Source organism: Triturus cristatus, chromosome 5_1 (genome assembly GCF_964204655.1).
Source record: "Triturus cristatus chromosome 5_1, aTriCri1.1, whole genome shotgun sequence".
Taxonomy (NCBI): domain Eukaryota; kingdom Metazoa; phylum Chordata; class Amphibia; order Caudata; family Salamandridae; genus Triturus; species Triturus cristatus.
The window spans coordinates 986,433,884-986,457,935 of NC_140587.1; the positions used below are offsets into that span (position 1 = coordinate 986,433,884).

Genomic DNA, 24,052 nt, shown 5'->3' on the forward strand with positions numbered 1-24,052 from the left:
AATATACTTTGAAACTTGCACTGTTAAACTATTTACTAGGGATGGACATAACTTGCGTAATTTGCTATTAGCCGTATTACGCAATATTACTGCCAAACTACATCAGATTACCCAAAATTACGAGACAAGAGTAACCCTTCATTTAGAGCTATTTTCTTAATGCGAAAGACACCCTTGTGTCCAAAATGAACCAGAGGATGCATTTTGTGCTACGAAAATAGTGCTAAATGCAACAGACAGGAACAGCAGCAGCCAGTAGTCGCTCACACTGTTCCTGTGGTGGGCCCCACCATTTTACGCTACGCCACTGGGCTATCCAATGCTTCTGTATCCTGAACCATTGTCTAAATGCATGCTCAATTGACAGAGTTCAACACATGCCTTTTAGTTCTCTAACATCCATCCTGGCTTCTGGCTATCATCTATTTTATTTACTCACAAACCGTTTGTGTGGAATTGAGCTTTACACTAGCTGCACATCAGCCATACAGGGCTGCAGTCGGGTTGAACTGAAAAGAGTACCCGGGCTACATGTCACTCCCTCAAACTAATTAGCACTCCTCCACGACATGGCAAATGATGTGGTCCTCAAAAAGCACACACAACGATGGCTTGCAATGGCCCTAACTACTTCCAAAGTATGCACTCACCGAAACCGTCCATTCCCACACATTGAGTGAATTGCAGTTAGCGAGGGTAGCAGAATGTGAGCAAATCATCTGCAAGATCAATGATCAAACCAGGATTTTCAAAGCAATATAGGAACTGTTTGCACCCAGATAGACCAGGACCAACGGTCAATCTTGATAAATTATGTAAATAAGGGTCCCCACTCTTTCAGAGCTACAAGCGGAGGGCTGAGAACAATCATCATCCCAATAAGTCTGATACCTGAGGAACAATATCAGAAGATGAACTGCATAAATACTAAGGGGTACATTTATCAAGCAGTTTCATTGCCCATGCACCGCACAATGGGGCGCAAGAGCGACATGACTACTAAGTAAGATTTATCAAGCCACACAGGGCCCCCTTGCGTGGCTTGATAAATCTAGAGTAACGCAACGCAGCGCAAATCACTCTGTTGCGTTACTCTGCCTCAGGGAGGCGTTCCATGGGTGGAGCATGTGTGTTCCCACGCATCCAGACATGGATTTTGGCACATTCCCAGATTTACCATTACTGGTAGACCCGGGAATGTGTGAAAATGTTATGCCTCCCCATGTGATGTGTAACGAGGAGAAATATCTTTATTTCTCCTTGTTTTTTCCTTTTTCCAAATGTACTGCATTCTGCTGCACATATAGAAAGAAGAAAATACCTCAGAGGATTGTTTTTGTGGAGGATGGTGCCCCTTCATGCATAAAAACTGCACGAAAACAACTTCGCCCAAATTAGATGGGGTAATCAAGGCCAGGTTACTGAAAGATTTAAAGTAAGTAGGGGTGTCAGGCAAGGGTGCGTCCTTGCGCCTACTCTATTTCTGCTTTTCATTAATAGAGTTGTGCAATATTTTTCCTCCATCTCTACGGACGCCCCCACGGTGGGTGGTTCTAAAATACCCCTCCTTATGTTTGCAGATGACACCCTACTCTTATCCCAGACTTTGTCTGGGTTACAGACGGCTTTGAATGTGTTTGCCAATTTGTGCCCTGACTTTGACCTTCTAGTTAATGTTTCCAAAACTAAATATATGGTATTCAACAAAGGGAAGCATGTGAAAGGGCATGTGTCTATGAATAATGACACTCTGGAACGAACTAACATCATGACCTATTTGGGGGTAGTATTTGAAAACAAGCTTAGTTGGAGGCCACAAATAGATGTTCTTTCCTTGAAATTTGCTCAACTTTCCGGTTGTTTGGTCATAGATCAGAGACAGTCACAGACGAAATTGATAGGCCCCCCTATTAAAATTTATAATGCTAGGATAAATTCAGCTATTCTTTATGGTGCCGAACTTTGGGGCTTTGCTGATCTTTCTCCCCTGGTCAAGGCTCAATACAAATTTCTAAGAAAACTTACGGCCCTCCCTTGTTCCACCCCATTGAAACCGCTTTTGTTGGATCTAGGATGCTATTCTTTTGATGACATAGCAAGATTTAAACCCCTGGCTTTTTGGAGGAGACTCTGGACGACTCCGGAATTAGGTCCCTATGCTAGGGCTTTCTTAGATGTCCGCTCTATTTTGGGTTCCGATAATATTATATGGTTCAGGCAGGTCAGATTACTATTGGAATCTATGGGATTAGGATTACTCTGGACTGACCCAGGTGCCAACCCTTTTCCATCCAAGAAAGATTTTAAAAATCTCTATTGGTCAATGGTTTTTCAAAAACAATCGTCCCTGGTTCATGTAGAGTCTTTGTCCGGCAGGTTTTTTGAATATAAAACAGTTCCTCTTCTTGAAGCCTACTGGGACATTATCTCCAGGCCTAGTGATCGAAAACTTTACCATCAATTTAGGGTTGGTACTTTACCAACAAAATCATTTACCAAAAAATGGAAGGGTGGGTCTTCTGAGTTTTGCAGCTGGTGCCCAGATTGTGTTGACTCAGTAGGGCACATATTTTTTGCTTGCCCGGCTTATACTGCCCCCGGGGCCAAATGGCTTAAACCTATCTGCCGTAATCTGGGTACTAGACAGGGGTTTGCAGCCCTTAGTATCTTGAGATTTGATACTAGTGAATGTGTTGTTGTTGCAGTGGCCAAATTTTTGGGTTGGACATGGATAATTAGGAATAGGACGCAATAGTTTTTATGTGTAATGCTGTGTCTTTGAATGGCCACCATAGTATTGTGATTGTATGGACTATGTTTTTTTTACATCTGTTTTCTGTATTCCTAATTGTATGTAAGTGTCTTTTATGATGAAATTTTATCGATAATAAAGACGAACGAAACAAACGCATAAAAACAATCCTGTCTGCAACACAGGCACCCTTGCACCACAGCACAAGGGTGCCTGCATTGGTGCTAGGCATCAGTTTGTGCGCCAACACAAGGAAAGGATAGGAATGCACCATATAATGTTAAATACAGCACATTTCTGCCTTTTTCCACAGCGCGGCCAGGTGGCTAGCTGCACTGTGTGAAAGTTTGATAAATGTGGCCCTAAGATTGCAATAGGGCAATTTCAGACGGCCAAGGGAGGCTAAAGGTCCACCTATTTACAGAGTAAGCTACTGTAAACAAAATCCATGGATCATAGTGGTTGATGAGAAACCTAATTGTGGAATATCTAGGTTTGAGTTACAGTTGGGCAATGATATCATTTGTGATCCGGGGAAATAGCATCAGATTTATTAATATTCCATGTTTTGTATCTTGGCTGACTCTGGGAGGGGCCTGGTTGAGAGGTCGGGGGAGGTGAACAAATGGCACCATTTGTGCTGTTTTTGGTAATCTCCCAAGTTGAGAAGCAACAATAAGTCATTAGATAACTGCTTTGAGACTCATATGATCTTTCTAGATCTTACTTTGTATCTGTAACTTAAATGATAAATGAAGAATTGCTTAAAACAAAAGTGCAGGGGCCCAAAGTTTTTCTTAGGCAACGCCTGTTGGTGGTTGCTGACTACTAGAGCTGCTTCATCTTGATACCACCTTATTCATATTTGCAACACAACCTTACACTTCCTGCCTTTGTACATGCCTATGTTGCGGGTTCTGCTTCACTCCCACATTCTGCACAAACATGAGTGCTGGGTGTCCTCACCTACAACCACTTGTGCAAACGTTGCACTGATTTCTATCTTTTATTAAAGACAATTTGCTGATTCTTTATGGCTTCTTTGAATTTCCTCTAAACCCCTTATAAAAAGGCAGAAAAACATGCTCTGTCTCCTACTTATGATTGAAATAAAACTACCATAAACAATTACTCGTATACGTCTGCAAGCAGGCATTTGAATCATCTGTGGCATTACAGCTGATGGATGTTATAGCATACTGCCTTTAGATTTCATCACAGCAGTGAATCATGAATTGACCCTACCTCTTTACAAACCACACATATTAAAAAGGGGATGTGACAATAGTTAATTGTAATATAAGTTTTGGAAAATGAAGAAATATTTACATGAGTCTTTATTTAAAATTATGTAGTAATCATGCAGGGATCATTAAGAGTGCGCAGGGAAGATTATTACCACAATAGAGCTACACGGTAGCAGTGGACTGACACACAGGAACTCCTCTGCTGCCAACTTCAGCTCAACAGTAAGAACTAAAACACTAACATTCCAAGCCCACCCACATCATGACATTTTTAGCTAGAATCTTCATGAAACCAGATTCTCGCTGCATTCTAAGTATTACAGATTATTACCATGGTGCAGTACAGGGTTTTGACTCATTGTCGGACATGGCCCTTCTGAGGGGATTTTTGTAAAACATTTTGCTATTTATCCCCCTGGATTTTGCTGTTTCTCTTTTTTTCTTGGGCTTAGTACTCTTGGTGCTTTTCCACTGTAATGCAATGTAAAAGCAAACACACCCTTCCTACCCATAATAGGAAGAGATGCTTACTTGATTAGTTTTGGTGTTGTACCTGTGAAGCCCTGTAAAAAGGTACACAACATACCCAGGGAAGTTACTCCAGTAGCTAATGGTGGTACGTGGCACTGATTGTGCCACCTATCAGAATAGCATTCCAAACATGCATTAAGCCTGTCATTGCAAGCCTGTGAGTGCACAGTTGTGCCTATGCCCAGGTTGGCATTTTTAACTCATTATCCAACCCTGAGTGGGATTCCACTACCACTAGAGCACCCCTAGGGTAAGTTCTGAGGGGTGGAGCAAGTAGTAGGCAAAAGGCAGGGCAGGTACACATGGGTGTTCCCTGCCCAGGTAGTGATGAACCCCATGTGGGTTTTCCCTACCCAAGAGGTTGGCTCTTCCCATGGGACAACACTGGGGTTTGCTGATCCTCTGTTAGTGGCCTTAGGGCTCTGGACACTGTTCCACTGTAAATGCAGTGTGAAAGTGTGCGCGACCTTCCTACACACGTTAGGAAGTGGTGCTTACCTGTTGTTTTCAAATATGTCTCAAGTCTGCCATGGCAGGCTTTTGACTGTGCACTTGCACCTATGAGGTTTTTAAACATGTGTCACGCCGTGCGCAATTGCACTTATGCTCAGGTTGGCCTTACTAAACCACTGGCCAATCCTGAGGAAACCTTTCCCTACCATTAGAACATCCCTGGGGTAAGTCTTAAGGTGTCAACCATGTGGTATGTGAAAGGCAGGCAGGTACGCATATGTGTTCCTTGCGCAGGTAGTGAAGAATACCTGTGTGTGTTTTCACTTCCTATGAGGTTTGCTCTTCCCATAAGTTAACACGGGGGAATGATTGAAATTACTTCAAGCAGCAATAGTGGCTTACAGTGGGGCAGCCTCATAATGTTTCCTATTATTGGATTCACAATGGCAAACCCTCTCCTTTGATTAAGAGGGATTTGCCATTAATAGCTTAGAAATTCACTTCTCACTCAATAGTCTTTCAACCAGAAGTGGGACGCGCGGTGGGCGACTCTATGACTCTGAACGCCAAGACAAACGGCAGAACTTTCAATACCCACACGTTGGCAAGAAAAACAATGTGAACATGTAAATTTACTGGCGGTTCACAGCTATATAAAGTCTGTGTTATCTCAAAATGAAAGAGGCAATTACAGCACCTCGAAAAAGGAAATTTGTACTCCACTAAAGCCCGACCCACAAATCTTACTGTGTCCCCATAAAGCGTACACCCAGCCCTGAGAAAGAACTTCAAGACAAAGAGCAGTCCCACCGTGAAGGTTGAAAAGCGTTGGCATATTATGATTGTGGCCAGGGGGTGCATGTTCCCAAGAATTAAGTTACAAAAGGGAACACTAGAGTGAATAGTGTTATCCTCTATATCCATTGCGCAAAGACATTTCTTTCCTTTACGCCGACCACATAGGGTGTTACGATATGCAGAGTATTAAAATCTTCTTGGGATTACAAAAACGTTTTCCCTAATGTATCCCTACTTTAATCTTTCAGTTGGCCAAGGACATTTGAATGTTATGTCTTCATATGTTCTTTATATACGTAATTGAGCCGTCAAAAAAAGGAATGTTTAAAAAGTACAATGTGTTAAATGTATACACGTTATATTTTTCATACTTTTTAAGTACATTTAGACAAGAAAACAGAAAAATACAAATTGATTAATCAATATTTGTCTTAGATCTGTATTGTCTATGATTGTACAGATGTTGTCTTGAGGTAAAGGATACACACATATACCAAAAATATTTTAAAAGAAGTTAAGAGAGGAAGGACAGAGTACACACTAGGTTAGAAAATAGGGGCCTAAATTGCCCGTCGGTACAAGTATAGGTTATATGGTCCTAGAAATAAAATATACATTTATGATATAAGGGGTACCCCCGCTGTTCACCTAACTTCTGGATAGTGGGCATTTCTCTGCTCCAAAACTCTGTGTGCCTTTTAGTTTGACTCCAGTCCACACTGGAGGCTGGGGCAGCACATCCGTGCATATCCCAGAGACAGCTATAAATATTGGGCATGCAACTGGATAGACAAACCTCTGTCATTTGAGGGCCTGGCTGGATAGATTCAAGGGAGAGGTTTTGACACTGGGCCTCTGCAAAGCCAGATCATGGTCCCACAAAAGATTAAGATCTGTATTCCACAGCCCCATGGCAGACCCGACTGAAATTTACGGGAGACATCTGCGGTTCAAAGTGAAACCCTCTGAACTACCCCCAACTTCAAAGGCACACTAAAGTATAAATACTGGTGCCATAATTCAGCAGGGTAGAGATACACTTGTGGGGACATGGGACCGGGGATCCTGGAACTGCGTGGTGCACACTGCCAGAGGAATCTGTTGTGCACCCTGACTATGTGTGACTCCGGCCGCGATCCACCTAGAATCAGGGGGGAAGTTTTCCTTTATCTCCAGCCCCGGGACATAGGGTAGTCTGGGTTAGCTGATGGGTGGAGGAGGGCTTGGGTCACAGGGTCTGCATGTGCATTATTAACTGACCTGCCAGATATCAGTTGCACCACATCATGGTGCTGTGTGTGTGTGTGTGTGTGTGTGTGTGTTCAAATGTGCTCCATAGAGACTTGCCTGATATCTGTAGCACCGCATATCGGTGCTGATTGAGCTGTGGGAGTGACTGCCTGCTATTAATTACATAGTGTGGCGGTGTTGATTTACATGTTGATTCCTTGCCAAAAGAGTACTACATTTGACATTGGATTATACCCATGTGGCCTTGGCCAATGGTGCTGTTGAAAAGTGTTGTAATTATCTTTCTGTACACATATATGATATCGTTGTGATCTGGGGTCACCCTATAACTGTTTGGTATTGAATTAAAATAATTGCCAGGGTGGGCCTAGGTCTGATCACGTTTTGCACCACATAAGGGTGATGGGGGTAAAGTAGGGTCTTTTCCAATTGTGCATAATAATGATGTCATTTTAACACAGTTGGGTCTAGTACTGCTAGTAATATTTCCAAATGTGATTTATGCCCAGAAATACATGATGTTCATGATGTGTTAATTAATGTGAGTGTTGAATGCAAACTTTATTTACAAACACCACATGTGAAGTCTCTTTTGTGACGCTTAGTGTATTTATCATGAGTGAGTGCTGTGCCAATGCTTTATACATTGCCTCTGTGCCACGCCTGACTGCTCAGTGACAAGCTACCCAAGGGTTAGCGCAGGTTATACGGTGAGTGTAATCACCCACCCCGACGGCAGTGGTAGGTTCTGCCTGGCTACAGCCTCGCCTCACCAAGCCAGAACGTGCCAGCTCTATCACACATTCAGTTCAAATGTTAGTAACATCTTGTGAAAAAGAGCTATTTGTGAGGATAAGACCAGATAAATGTCTGTCTCTGAGTTAAACTGCTGAAAAGAAATAACAGCACTGCCTGTCTCAAATCTGCCAACTGTGCTTATTTTTGATTTCTCTGACTAATTTTAAGTAATCGTAGTGAGGATGCTAATTGTAAATATAATGTATCTACACAGATTTTGAAAACAGTGGCTCACTTGATCTGAATTTCTCACTCAGAATTAAAACGTCGATTGAAATAAAGCCTTTTGACCAGTTTCACACCTGCAAGATTCAAACATGAGTAAGAGAGTCATTGTCATTTTTTTGTGAAAAATACCGCAGCATAACAAATTCAACTTTTCCAAAACTATTTAGATGCAGCAGTAAGTAAAATACCCGGCACTAGGCACACACAATGTCCGAAAATTGACTTGGCAACTGTGTAAGATTCCTTGGGGCTAATTCATAGCTGATTTCAGTACTTAATTTTTGCTGGTGCTTGCCAGTGAGCATCGCCAGCACTTTTTTGAGGGACTGGGACTCTTTGCCGGCTCACAGACTGCAGCTGCTTTTACAGTGCTGCCGGAGACAGCAGATTAGTTTTTCTTTTATTTTGTCAAAGGTTAGTAGAAATAGAAGATGGACAGCCAACACTTTGAGCTTTAGGGATTCTGTTTATTGGCAGGCCGTCTTCTGTTTCCACAAAGAGGAGCAAAAAAAGCAGAACTATTGTTCTTCCTTTCATAAAGTGTGCATGCATCTCTCCAGCCAGACCTTTGGGTCAGAGGGTGTCTAAGAGTCCAGGTCTTTTAAGGGGCTGCAGGTCCTGTCAGGACATGAAAGGATACAAATTGAATAGGGTAAGATCTGCTTCTCAGGCCACCACCCGTCCTTGCTTAGCCTCTTCAGTAACATTTTGGGTCTGGGACTTACATTTTTACAAATTAAGCACCAGCTGAATGTTTCCTTTCCAAGCTAAAAGTCTGTTGTATGCGACTTTTGCCCACTCACCAAAATTAGCTTGGGCTCATTTCCTATTAACTTTTGAAAATAGTTTAGATCACATTTAAATGTTTTCTTGCTGTCTGTGTCTGTCTTGCTGTCTGTGTAAATGATTGATGGATTCCCCTGCCCAGCAGTACCACGTATAGTAGACATGTGTGAAATGTTGCCATACTTTGGAAGGGGCCACATCTTGAGGTACTTTCTTGCAAATGGAGATCGCACCAGGTTGGAGAGCCTGGTTGTGTTTAGGTCTGGTGTTAGCCAAGACTATTTGATTTTCCTAAGTTATTACACATAGGGACGTTCAGCCACCTCGCTTCGTCCTGTTGCTGTACCATTCTCATGTTGTTTGCACCAACTGCAGCATATGGCATTTGACTACTTAAGCCACTGGTTAATTTTGCTTTGAGTGAATGTGTTTTGTTCTCCCCCAATGAGCATAGCAACACACAAGCTAGTTCCTTTCAGTGCCAGTGTTTTTTTTTCTTTATAATTATTTTAGTGTTGCCTTTGTGTTTAGAGTCTGATGTGATAGCAGGACTCTTCTGATGCACATTCCATCTTTATCAAATCCCATCTCGTCCCAATGTTGTTGGAAATTCCTTGTGGAGTGTTTTACTTTTCTGACTGTTGCGATTTCACAGCATACCAGATTGTTTCCATATGAAACTGTTCTGTATTATGTTATCCTCTTTTTACTTTTTTTCCCAATCCTTTTTTCTTTTCAAATTTCTATCCTTATTTATTTCCTTTCTTTCATTCTCTCTTTCCTTCCTTTTTTCTTTTTCCTTTCTTTTTGTTCCTTTCATTCTTAACTTCTTTTATTCTTGCTTATTTTCTCTCGTTCCTTTCCTTTCCTCCACTTTCCTTTTCTTTGTTTCTCTTCCATTCTTCCTTTCATACTTGCCTTCATTCTTCTTGCCTTCTTTTTGATTTTCTTCTTTCTTTCTTCTTTCCTTCCTTTCTCTTTTACTTCCTTTCTTTCTTTCACCTTTCACTGTCTTTCTTTCTTTCTCTCTTTTTTCTTTCTCTTTCTTCTGTCTCCTTCCTTTTCTCGTTTGTCTCTTATGTCCTTTCTTTCTTTCTTTCTTTCTTTCTTTCTTTCTTTCTTTCTTTCTTTCTTTCTTTCTTTCTTTCTCAGATTGATGGACGTTTTAAGTAATTCCCTTCAGTGCATGGGAGCATTATGGTAATGTGTATTATTTTAGACCCCCAAAACATTTTTGACTGTAGCATTTTTTTTTTAGATTGATGAGGGTCGGGCATATTTCCAAACAATAAAGTTTTGCAAAAAAACGTGACAAAAAACACGTTTGCTCATGGCTGGCAGCCAACACTTGGCCATTTGCTTTGCAAATACTTGTTTTGCAAATATGGTTTTACTATAGCATGCAGCAAGAACTCTGTAGACCGGATTAATGCAGAATTGAATTGGACTCTACATTGTTTTTTGCGAGCGTGGTTTAACTATGGCATAGGGCAGGCATCATGTGGACAGGGGATTGATGCATAATTGGTTTGGACTCCTCATTTTGGCCATATGATCCTCTCGTAGTGGTGGAAGCAAAAGTAAGATTGATGGTGATTGGTTTTCATGGTCCACTGCAAAAGCTGAATCACAATAAAGGTCACCCGATAAAGGAAAGGATAATTAATAGGGTCTTGTGTTTGTAACACTGAAACGAACCGAACTCCCAATTTAAGATTTGGAAAAATAAACGCTTTGGCTTGAATCAAGATTTCTACTGAGTTTCTACAATATTTTTTATTGGTTGCCACGCTGTTAGATAGAATGGCCCTGCCTAGGGTGCCTTTAATGTTTTCCCTGTCTTTAGTACAGCTAATACAATGTTATTGGATACTAAAGAGTGTTGTCTCTAGTACATGCTAGTTTCATCGAAAGAGATTTCATGTCGTTTGACTTTAGGCTTAATATGGTGACACAGGCAGATGTGAGGAGTTTGTTTTCCCTTTGCCAGCCAATAGATTCTGGTTATGTGAAAACAGCCCCTTTTACAGGCGTGTTTTACCAGACCAGAAATTCGTGCTGTATGAATCAGTCACTAGTTTATTGCGCAATCACATACTCAGACCACCTCGATGAGGCACCTTTGAAAAGGGGCTGGTAATAAATAGTGCGCTGTGTATTGCTGATACCGGTTCTGTCGCAGATACGGGGACCACAATTTGATTTCCTGTAGATCCAGATGCAAAAGGGAAATCGGTGTTACTTCACTGATTTCCACATGTAAATCTGTGATCCCATTGCACCAGCGGTTAATTTGTAAAATAAAAAGTGCCGGGGCTCTCCTCAGGAGGCAGCGCTAACAGGAGAAATGTGCCAGTGCAAACGGCCTCCTGACTAGAGCCCCGGCACTTATTATTCTAGAGGGGACTTGGCTTAATGGCTACAGCTGCTGATTTCGGAGCTGGAGAACCCGGTTAGAGTCTCGGCGTGGCCCAACATCCTGTGAAACTGTGGAAAATCACCTGCCTTCCTAATGAGTGTGTCCTTAACTGGTGCTATAAGCTCCGGTGCTGAGGATTAGGTGCCGGTGCTGAGCACCGGAAAGCACCTGCTCAAATTAAGCACTGCATTGCACTTACGGGGAAGAGTACCCCGATCTGACCTATGTGATATGTCCCCCTAAAACTGCACCACCCTTAATTGCCAGTGGAACCAATATCTCTTGTTACTGGCCCATTCACGAATTACAGGATACCAGTAATGAGTGCCTTAGTATGGGTAAACGTTTTTTAAAAGCTTACTAAAAAGTACAGAAGAGTTATACGTTTTTGAAGCTATTCAAAAAAATCGAAATTGTTGTCAATAAATATATATGGAATCTTTTTTACCTGAATGAGTATTTGGAAGTGATGTGGCTCGAGGGCATCTCAAAAGAACTAGTTATAGGGGGACTTTAGCGGTTATGAGTGTGGGCCAGAAATTGAGATAAAATGCCCACTATTTCATTTCCTTCTAAGTATCATGGGGAAAGATACATTGTTCCCCTATCTCTGTCATTTGTTTGTACATATCACTCTCTCCTTGTGCCATAGGGTGATGAGGTTTCCCTCAACGTTACACCAGGTTCTTCCCTTACAGCATCAGATCTTACAACATATGGGGGCCGGCGGGCCTGCCTCAATCTGATGAACACAACTTCTGGCCATGGGTATTTGACTACAAAAGATTCACTGAGATATTACACTCTATGTCAACGTGTCCTAAGTAAAGTGGGTATCAGATTGGTCTTATTTCCTTGTAAGTGGCTGTAAACATGTGGACCTTCAGTGGCTTTCTGAATTCATAGCAGCTGTTTTCCACAGTCAAAAAGTGTGATGTATGGCAGGGGTACTTGTATGAACTGAAAGTGACTCTTTCCAACCCTCCAGTACCATTGCTCTCCTCTCCTTTCACAGATTCATTGGGTTAATACTTTTTAAAAATATGTTTGTGTGTTTCTTTTCTGCTGTCCTTTCAATTAAGCAGGAGCAAACATAATTTGAGGTTTCTGGTGCAGTAAAATCCTTGCTATACCCTCACGTTAGGAAGCCTTTTTTCGTTTCTTCTTCAGTGCCTAATGGTAACATTGCCTTTTCCACTTCGATAGTAGGTAATTTAGTTAACTTTAAGATCAGCAACAGAGTAAATGAATGTTTTATTTCAGATCCGTAATATTTACCTTCTGATATTAGTTCACATTTGTATCTTTTCTATATAGTGCTTCTGTTTTTCTAAGCGTTTCTAATGTCAGGTTTTACTATTACCCAATTGTGTGGTACTCAGTTGTCCCAGCTCGAAAGGATGGAAGCTGAGAGAGCTCTTGCTATGCTTCAAACTTGTGACATGCCGACCACTTAATGTTTCCACGTGGAACATTCATCTCATTGGACCATCCCAATAACCCTCGAAGAGACACTTTATATGCTGAGCAACAAATTAATCCCTTTATAACCATATTCAACACATTTACATGGCCATTGCATAATTGAAACACTTAATACAACCACAAACCTCTCTGACTGAAACATTGTTATGAAACTTACTCTTCCTTCCATACCCCATCGACGTACAGCCTAAAGTATTTCTGTTTATTCAAGCAATGCCTCCAGTCTTTTTAAATGTATGTGAAAAGTACTGACAATGTTTGCAGTCCAGTCAAATCCAGACATGTAAAACACATGTGAATGTAAACTGGTTCTCACTTCCAATGCTTTCTGTTTCTCAGGAATGACAAGAAGGGTTGACAGCTAGAAGACTCATGCCTGGGGTGGAGGACATGTTGACCATGAAGGGGAGCTGCCTGGCGGCACTGTTGGTCATGTCTCAGCTGGTGTATGGGATGCTGGATTTACAGACAACGGATGAACAGCACTGCCAGAAAACCAGACATCCCATTGTTACCTTCAAAGGTGAGCACAGCCATAACGGGGCTTCTTCGCTCTGTCGCTCAACGCATCATACAGCTTTTACTCATTTAGGATTGCAGTCACTGAATTTTATGATGTCAAATCCTGCTGGACGCCTTTAAATCACAGATGTCAGGATATATTGTAGACATTTTATATGGGGGACAACAGTCCACCATTGTTTTATGGGCAATTAATTCAAGTTTTACGCAGTTGGGTAAAATAAGTTTCTTGTAAGGATGTGTTGAGGGCAGAAAATTACCAAGTACCCAAAGTATATTTCGGTATAACTTTTACACGTGTATATATATATAGTTCAATAAAGCAAAATGCTGAAATAAATAGATATGGGGTGCTTCCACTTCGCTGCTTTACATCTAAGTGGAGGGACCAACAAATGATTCAGTGCCCGGCATGTGATCACCCTGAGGAAACTGAACTCCGTGTGTTTTTTTAGCTGTCCAGGCTATCAGAAGGCAAGGAGACGTTGGTTGGTCCAGATCTGTAGGAATCTTGGCAACAGGTGCTGTCTCGAAGTTTTCAGGATATTGAAATCTGATTCTAGCATCTCAATAGTATATTCGGTCGCAGGTTTCCTGTTTTCAATGTGGTGCACTAGAAGGGCTTACCTGAGATTTTGAAATGTTGCATCGATTGCCCTGCCTTGTGGTGTAGCAATTGTGATAGTATAGTAAACTCCCTAATTATTTTGTATATCATGTATAGTTTTAAATTCAAGAGCTTTTGCTTTTTTTATACACGTTTTTTTTTAGCTAATTTATGTATTTATTGCACCACGCACTTTTCGAAATTAATTGTGTAAGCTTTGCCTATTCTTATATCTCAAAAATCCAATGTACTCTAATATGAAAATGTGTGTACAATTACCATTGTTTTAATTTTTTTTTAATCATGACTGACAGCATGATGCAATTTCAGACGTAAATGTTTGCTGTTGTTGCACTTTTTAGGCCATTTTGACCGAAATAAAGTCTTTTTGAAATTAAAAATGAAATAAATAGGAAATATCTTGCACCTTTTTTTCTCTTGTTCTCTCACCTCTTCCATATTTTTTGTCATGAACCTCTCTTCTATGATTTTTTTGAACTAGCATACTTTGTTTTACCCATTGACCTCTGCTCTCCATATTCAGTTTGCTTATTTTCCCATATCTTTTTTTGCTTTTTTTCACCATCTCATTCTTCCTGTCTGGCCTTTCACTTTTCAAATTTTGGTGAAATTCACCTTTTTGGCTTTATAATCAGTATCTTACATTTATTTTCCCACTGATCTTTCTTTTGGATCTTGAAAATAGTGCTAGTTTCTTCATGGACTCATTGCTTTCTTGATTGAGTCAATTCCTTAAGTGTATCCTTGGCTCTGTGTTTCTTTTCTCACAGTTGTTTCTTCTTTGGAAATGTGAGCTGTGCTACATAGATGGGGGCTTCTTGAGCACAGATATGTTCTTGAGCTCTCAAAACCTTTTATGCATTAGTATCAAAAAATTATTGTAGCAGGACGCGAGAGTAGGACGTGGATTACGCCTCGCGACACAAACAATTCAAAGTATAGTGAGGGTAAACCTGGTTAGTAAGGCAGAGAATGGTAAATTGAAGAACGATGGAAGCGATTATAGTTTCGAAAACCAGCAGTACTGAGTTTAGTGAAGCACAAAGGCAGTGGGATAGAGAAAGACAGTAAAGAAGATATAGCACAACTCGTGGGCAAATAGGAAATAGAGAAGTGGGAGAGGTTGGGGAGAGATGTATAAACAGAAAATACAGTAGAGCGTAATGCCCTCACACACCCTAACAGGTGTGTGAGGGCATTACGATCTGAATTTCAGATCTCCCAGCGACAATATCACAGGCATATAGTGACACATTTCACACACATGCCCTAAGAGAGGAACTGCTCACCCAGAGTGTCTTTTGCATATGTCCATTGAGGAGCATGGGTTCAGGACCTCCATAAATATTAGCTCTTCCGTCCCCCAGATTGATTACTCATTTATTTTACATACCTTTCATGATAACATTTCTTGAGTTAAGACTTCTTTCATTCACACAATAAAGACATACGTGCATGTAGGTTGTATAACGATGGAAAGAAAATCTTGGATCTTTGTTGAAAGTATCTACTATTATGTGTGGAACAGCTATTCTGCCACTCCAGCGTGTTCTCAGCAGGCTGTAGTCCAGGGGCTACTTTCACATGAGAATGGGTTGGGATGACACAACCAAGAAAGCGCCCAAATAACTCTACTGGTTGCAACATTCTGCAGTGTAAGGCTGATTTAAAAATGTTTGCCTGGGCTGAATTCGGGATCTAGCCCAGTTCTATATACTATGTAATATTTGACTCTGACTGCCTTTTAAGGTCACCACTTAGAATGCAAACTTCATCTTCTGGCTCTTTTTCACAATCCTACTTTTTGAGGATACAGCTGAGCATTGCTATGGCAGTTTGTGGAAGAAAGGGGCCGTACCGCAAGTGTCTATATTGTTGTAGCCCAACATTTTGATTCACTAAGGGGTTTTCTTTCCACGAAAGTTATGCTCAGCACTCAGAAAGTTGCTGAAAGAGAACCAAACAGTTCCACTAATACAAAGCCAGTTCCATGGTCTTTGCCAGTGCTTGCTTCCTTGTCTGTCGTGCACGCTTTCATCTTTTGGCCATTTTGTACATGCTTTGTTGTGTCATATTTACAGAGTGGTTATTGTCGGTTCTCTATGCTGTTTCTCACTTATGGTTTTATTTTCCTGGTCATGGGCACAGGTGTGTTCTGCTCTAGGACAAGGGTCACAATATGTTGATGCATCGAATGACACCTGTTGGGGACTCGGACTGCAGGAGGGTGTCATATTTGTGCTCGAGGCCCAGACTAGTAGTGTGTAATGGAAAAATTACAGAGTCCGCTATTTCCCAATGGGATTTAGCTTAATTTATCAGGTCTGAGGTGCACATTTTTTTTAACATGTTTACTAATAGTATGTTACACGTTATAAAAAAGCTAACTTCGAAAACATAGGCTCAGAGCCTTGCACGGGAGAAAAAACGTGTGTTATAAATGAGCAGGCATGCTCAGTACTTGGTTTTCCACTTTAATCCACAACACATTTATATCCTTGTACATGGTGATATGATCCTTATTGTTAAGCTCTATTTTTATTTATTTCCATCAAATTATGGGGAAAAAAAATAAAAAGCGTTTTTCTTCCAATGAAATATATAATTAATTTTTAACACTGAAAGAGAGTATATCTGTAGAAGGAAAATAAGACAGTTTTTTTCGTATTGGCAGTTTTAGGTGCTGTAGGCCTAATAAAAAATTAATTTCAGCAGATGAACTATGTGCAGAATCCTCTGTACTGATGCACTGCCAAGAGCCCTTGTTTTAAAAAATATTAGGTTCATAAAAATGCCAATAAAGCACACACACAGACAATGCCGCGCTATATTTCTTATTTATCTATCTGTCTTACACTAGTGCTAGCTAGTGGGTAGTTATGGTTAGGTCAGAATTTCCACTAAAAAGGCATTTTTTGTTTTCTTAATAACTTTGGTTACACTTTATGTTGTAACAAGATGAAAATGGCACAAAAAATGTCCTTGTTTCCAAAGGGAGGCATCTATTCTTTTGTAAGTGCATGGTTGGCACGTTACTAAATTATTTTAGAAATTATGAACAAAACACCAGCTCTTTTGTTGAAATGTTCTGTTTGTTCTTCTAAGAAGGATTATTTTGTTTGTACAATGTCTTTATTGCATGAACCTATTCTGTGTCCTGGTACTGTATGCATTTTAGCTGTAGTCTCTCCCATTTCCTTCAATAGGTTTGCGCCTCCACAGAGTCACACAAAACAGTACAGATTCTTGACAGGGTATTTATTTTCCAGTGCAGTGCAATATCAATATCAATATCAATATCAAGATATTGCTATAAAATGTATAATCTGACTGACAAAAATATATTATCCTATATTTTGTTTAAAAAATAGCATCTTATTGAGTGTAGATTATTACTATCTCTAGTGGGGTGATATTTTCCTAAACTGCATTTATTTATGCCAGAAGATATTCTGATGATAATATTCTGGTACCACACCTTCAATAAAGTTAGAAAAATAAGTCTAATGCACACAAATCTTAACTACCTGATCATCCATGTCATATCTTTTAATACAGTTCAACAACCACATTACTCCTATCTTTTATCAGGATATGCCAATGTCCATTCTGCTTTTAAAGCCTGCTTTTTTCATACAAATCCACAATTCTTGTGCCCAAAGTAGGGCAGTATTATCTTTGTGTACAGAAATAGTTAATTCCTGAGAGTTTGTAAATTTTTGTTCCCTATGCAAACATTTTGCAAGAGATATGACATCTACATTCTCTTAATAGGACTATTGTCATTCAACTACAATAGAGAAGTTTAGATCCCTTTCTTCAATATTCTAGCAATCCTCACGACTTCTGAATATTGAGATGTCATATCAAAGATGCTAATCCATTCATTCAGACTTCTGTGAGAGAGGGTATATTGCTTTGTCCTTGATAATCTTTATAGTCTGTGAATAAAAACAGATGGGGAATTCACAATTTGCAGCATCTACAATATGCATTTCAGGCACCTTCAAAAATATTTGAAGTAGCAGGGGGATTTACCACACAAGCCGGAGATTATGCTTCATGTCTGGTGGCTCAGTGGACTAATGCGTCTACTACAGGGGCCTGTGTTCAACCTCATGGTCAGAGGTTCAAATCCCAGCGGGTTCACTCAGCCTTTCGTCCCTCTGAGGTTGTTAAGATGAGTACCATTGAGTTGAGAAACAATAAACATCTGTTATTCAACGCCAAGAGGCATATGGGTGAACGTGCACTTTACAAATACACGTTATTATGTTATGTACTGAAGCTGTTTAGAGGTATAGTGAGTGCAAAATATTGTTGGGAATGGTTGTCTGAGCTTAGAACACTTATCTCCTCATTCAGTCTCAAAAACTTCCCATCACTTCCCTAATGTAAAGTAATTTCTGTATTAGAATTTTATTAAAATTTAGTCATTTGTCCTGAGCTCTTAATTGAGTTTCTGTTATCTGTCAATTATACTGAAATAAATATTATTTTCCCATTTGTCACATATTCATCAATGCTGTATCTACTTACACTCCATTTAAATGTTAAATCATTCATTTCTACAATCCACCCAGCTTCATTATCCTCTGTTAAAGGATCCTTCATTTTTCAATTTAGTGTTATAATTACTGAATTGATTGAAATCCTTTTATGGAGTATGATAGTGAATCTCTTTGGAAATATGCACTGGAGATAGGTCTCAGTGTGTTTAATATTTTTCATTCCATATGTTTTATCTCTAAGGGACAGCAAACATTAAGGGCCAAATGTCAGACACTTTTGGCTGCCTGCTTTAAAGATTTTGGAATCTTATCCTGTATGAAATGAGTAACTGAGAAGGTGAATGAAAAGAGATGTGAGGTCTTTCATGCATTCATTTGCCAAAGCTGTGGCCATCCTGCACAGTATATAATGCACATAGAATTTAAGGACTGGTGTATCTGAGAAGATTTGATTTAGTTAAACCTAAAAGATGTCTCTAACAGAGAATTGCTAAAGAAGACTTTCATATCAGCCTTGAGACATATGACCTAATGAGGAGTAACTAGGAATAAAACCGTTGAGCAAAACAGCTTCTGCCACATAATTTAAGATCTTCGGGGAAAAAACTATTTGCTTTTTCCACTCAGAGCTTTAAGATGAGGAGGCTTGGGTGCTGCAATGTCTATCACAGAAATTGTTTCTGGTTGGCTTTGGCAAAAAGTGGTTTTGAATGGGGTGGGTGATGGAAGACAAAAAATAACACATTATTGAGAAGCAAGAGGAGGTAATGTAGGTGGTAAAAGTTAATGAAAGCAAAAGAAAAATGTACCAACATCCAATTCAAATGCTTAGGTATTTTATGGAGTCTGGAAGTATTCCATTACATAATTATATGCAACGCTGAGCTTCAGAGTAGTTGTTCTAGATGGTTTCTAGTATTCTTATCCCTGTGGTCATTTTGAGGACTTTTTAGATGATGTTAGGACATATACTATCAATTCTAAATTAGGTATATCTGTTCACTTTTTAAAAATAAAACCAATATACAACACAACATGCTTTTTTGTTTTAAAGAAATCTTTTATCACCAGAACTTGCTCGGTAACAAAAAGTTGAGGTCCAATTCACAAATGCAAGATTATAAAAGTGAGACATTTTCTTTCATAGGTTTACTCCTATTTTTGAAGTAGTGTTTTGAATGTTATGGCATTCAAACAGAATTGTAGAATAAATTATGGATTTCTACCTTACCAGTGGATTTTCAGGTATGTCACAATTCACATAATTGCTCATGAGGATATTACAGTTGGCGGAAACGCTGTATTGGAAAATCATGCTGAAAAGTGCATTTGTACATGAAACTTTTCAATTTATGTTTCAATATACAGACAATATTACTCTCTTTGGAGAAACCACTTTACTTTCACCTTCTTGAAATATTATGGTGTATCCATCCCTGTACCACCCTCAAAAGATAATTAATTCTGCCTTTCTTAGCATACATGGTAAAGTGTTTCTAGGGTACAAACTATCTTGAAGAGGTATGTGAATAACTTCAAATTTAAGAGTTTGTGATTGTTCAAGTACTGAAGAGGGGCTGATTCTGAAAAACTCCCATTGTGTGGTCCTTAACCGAAAATGTATGTCTGTGACAAATCTGCCGTGCTGGCTGATTTTCACTTGTCATGAGACATAATTGTAAAAATCCCCAGTCTGCCAACCAGGGTGTTGAGTTAACGATCACAGATTGCTTTAAGCACACCTTAGACACCAAGGGGCAGATTACGATGCGGCTCATAAAGGTCGGAGCCTTTATGGCCGCATCGTAATTGGCCGCTTGGTTTTCTTTCTGACCGCCTCATACAATGGAGGTGGTCGGAAAGGAAACCGACCGGTCATTCTTGCTGGCTTCCCACAGGCTCAGAGAGCCCGTCCGCCAGTGGGAAGAGAGGTAGTAATCTCAAGGGCGGGCCTTTCCGCCATTGAGATTACGATGACGGCTTCCGACATGGTTTCCATACCAGCCTGTCCGACATGGAAACTATGTCGGAAAGCATATTCGGGGGACCCTGCAGGGCCCCCTTTGGAGCACGGCCTCTGGTTGGAGGCCAAGAGGGCACCTTTGTGCCCCCGTCTTGATCCCTGCGCCCTGTGGCAGGCAGGGATCAAACGCACCTCCCATTTCACAATGGGAGCATGCATTACGGCCGTAATGCATGTTCCCATAGGGAAATATAGGCATCGCATTTTAATGGGGCAGTTGGGACTGTCGACCAGGTGTCGGTCAGTCCTATGACCGAGTCGGTTTCAGGCGGAAGTGATTCCGCCCGACATCGTTATGACTGCCCAGTTTGCTGTTTTTTTTTTTTTTTTTTTATATCTGTTTTTTATTGATTTTACACAACCAATCAAATAAACAACGAAACATGATACAATATCATAAGCATACGTGGCATAATGTCATACAGTCTCAGACAGCATAGTAGAATACACAGTTACGGTGTCGAAGCATCATGTGAGCAATTTTAACCTTAGTAAGTAAATCTCCTGTTGCTAACCAATGCGAGTGCTGCCAGCTTTCGGTCCCTCATCCCGTGCCCAACTACAGCCTACCCTGATTACTCGAAGCTATCAACGCACATTACAATGCCGATAACCCAAACAAAATATAAAGAAAAAACTGTAACCCCCCCGCCCTCCCCTCCCCGCATGTCCGGCACCAGTAGCACTAGTAGCCTGTACACACTCCCGCTATTGGACACATGCGCAGTCCAGTCCCACGGCTGACTTAGTCACATGCCCAGTTTGCTGTTACTGTTGCCACTCCGAACAATGTTCCCATTATTCAATGGAAGAGCCCAATTCACAAAGTTTTTTCTCAGAGTAGTTGTGCCTCACCCTGACTTAGGTGCTATATTTTGCTCAATTTCTAGTAGTATAACAAACCAATACAAACAATGGTTTTGACAACAGGGTCCACTCTACTTAGTAATCTTGGTTATGGACAGAGTAGCTTTTGCTGCTTCTTTTAGAAATGTTTCCCTTGACAGTAGTCTTAATTTACTCTTAATATTGCAAGGTACCAGAGAGATTCTTTTCCTTTCTTCATTCAGCTGAACTTAGGTGCACTTTTAGTGACTATAAAATATAATTAATGATGTATGTCTGCTAGAGGGTAGAGAAGCACAAGTAAAGAAAAAATATCCATCACTAGTGAAATATTGTTGGATGTCGAAGGACAGAGCAGTCTGCTCTGTTTTTGTTGTAGATGCTTAAATCGTTCAGCGACCTGTATGACTGTTTAATGTTTTCATAATGCTGCAATTTATGGCGTAACTAGAAGACTTCGTGCCACATTTCCCGCTCTGATCTTTCACTTTTTATGTCTTTCACTTAGGCATTTATGCGCAGTCTGAGAATGCATAAAATGCACAAAAGCAAAAGGATGTAAAATAAAATAAAAGTTGGATATCAGAAACTTAGGCAAATAAAACAATTAGATACGTCACTGATTTAGTTCGATGGGAAAGTGTTAACAGGAACAGCTTCATAGACACACACTCTATGGCTAAGCACCAGTTAGAGATTTTTAACCTTTTAGATACTGATGCTCCAGATATACTACTGGTTGACCCTGGAATGTATGTCCGACATCTTAGCGGCCCTCCCAAGTAATTATTACTTGATGCAGGCCAACAGACCCCCTGGAAAAGAGGAGGAGGGGTAGCAGCGGCCACTCCTATTGCCTCCTTTGAAGCGAGTTCAGTGGATAGTCTCACATTAAAACTAACATTTCCTAAGTCTACATTAGTGTGTATACTGATCTATAGACCCCTTATTACATTAGGAGGGTTTGTCACCGATTTAGCTAACTATTTGACCCCACTTACCATAGACTATGCGAAAATATTGTCAATTGGCGACCTGAATTGTTGGTCCTCAGAGGAAGAGGGAGTCGAGGTTCCAAAGAGGTCACAGACCTATTAGCCAATCTGAATCTAGAAGGACATATAACGGAACCCACCCACATTAAAGGACACTCATTAGATCAATTATGGACCTCTAACTTCTCGGTCCATAACCAAATGGTACAGCTATGTGCATGGTCAGATCACTACCTCATATATTTTGCAATAAACGGCCTATCCTTAATTAAATCATTGAGTGACACAAAATTACTGACCAGAAATTGGAATACTGTTCCATTACCAGAGTTCCTTACCACGTTGCAATCTATTCTCCCGCCTATAACGAATAATGTTAATAAGCTGGAGAGAGCCATCTCAAACTGGCAACTACGGGCATATGAGGTGCACGCCCCATTACAGAGTAAAGAGAGGTGACTGAAGCGGCATGAGACCTCTAATTGGTTTACTGAGGAGTTAAAACTTGTAAAACCTAAAATTTGCCAGGCGGAACGAAAATGGCGGAGAAGTTACTCCCCTACAGAAAGGAAAATGTATGAAAAAGCTCTAACTGACTACAAAGCTGCTATTGTGGAGGCAAAAAAAGCCTTCTACTCAACCTGGGTACTTAGCTCTGGTAACAAATCAAAAGATATTTTTAAAATAGTCAGAGATCTTTCCAGTCCTGGCCGTGTTACAATGGCCATTACCCCCTCCCAGGTCTTATGTGACACGCTGAATACTTTCTTTATTGAAAAAATTAAGACCATCCAGAACTCTATCTCCACTAGCCCTCAGGAATGGAAATCACATAAGCAATATGTTAATCCCATAACGATGTCCAGTTTTCAAAACATTACCTTAGATCAGCTTGATGAACTCAGAAACAAGATACAATCTGGTTCCACCAATGACCATTGTCCTGCTAGGATCCAAAAAGAACTCCTTTCTCATTTCCCAGCTACTTTTCTCTCTCTTCTCAATGCCTCCTTAGAGCAAGTGGTAGGTCCACGTGCCTTCAAAGAGGCAGTATTAGTCCCATTGCAAAAGAAAGCTGGAGTAGACCCCAGCCTACTGAGCAATTACAGACCTATCTCGCTCCTCCCTTATCCGGCCAAATTGCTGGAGGCACATGTAGCTAAACGTCTTTGTGCTTTCATCAAAGAAACACATTTTCTGGATTCTCATCAGGCAGGTTTCAGACCATCACACTCTACTGAATCAGTTATCTTGAGTGTAATGGATGATCTGAAGGAAGGTGCAGATAGGGGGTGTACACAGGCCTTGGTATTACTGGACCTGTCAGCTGCATTCCATACCGTGGATCATCCCATCTTAAGCGGCTAGAATGGCAGCGGCAGGTCTGAGGGGCACGGCACTGTTTTGGATGCTCTCATTTTTAGGGGAACGCACCCAGTCCGTTAGGCTGGCACCTTTCAACTCAGCCTGGGTCAATACTACATGTGGTGTACCTCAAGGGTCATCCCTTTCCCCCCATCTGTTCAACATATATATTTGTCCTCTGATCCACGCTCTTCAAAACAGGGGAGTGTATGTATACAATTACGCAGACGACATGCAGCTGATTTTACCGATTGATGAGATGGAGGAATCCAAGGATTTCTTCCAACCCACTATGCTTTTCATCAAAGATTGGATGAGTCATAATTATCTCAAATTAAACTCGGACAAAACAGAGAGAATTATCTCCAACAACAGAATAGAACAGTGGACGCCAGCACACTGGTCAGCTGCACT

The 24,052-nt window shown here is 40.5% G+C and overlaps 1 protein-coding gene across 2 annotated transcripts in view; it reads left to right on the forward strand.

Annotated features, from left to right (window-relative positions):
• Positions 1–24,052, forward strand: part of SEMA5A (semaphorin 5A) — a 1,729,347-nt gene that overhangs the window by 450,343 nt on the left and 1,254,952 nt on the right. For both annotated transcript variants that reach the window (XM_085606095.1, XM_085606096.1), the window contains one exon: positions 13,088–13,271. In XM_085606095.1, coding sequence (XP_085462221.1) covers positions 13,121–13,271 — 151 coding nt within the window. In that variant the 5' untranslated portion in view covers positions 13,088–13,120. The remainder of the gene's footprint in view (positions 1–13,087; positions 13,272–24,052) is intronic.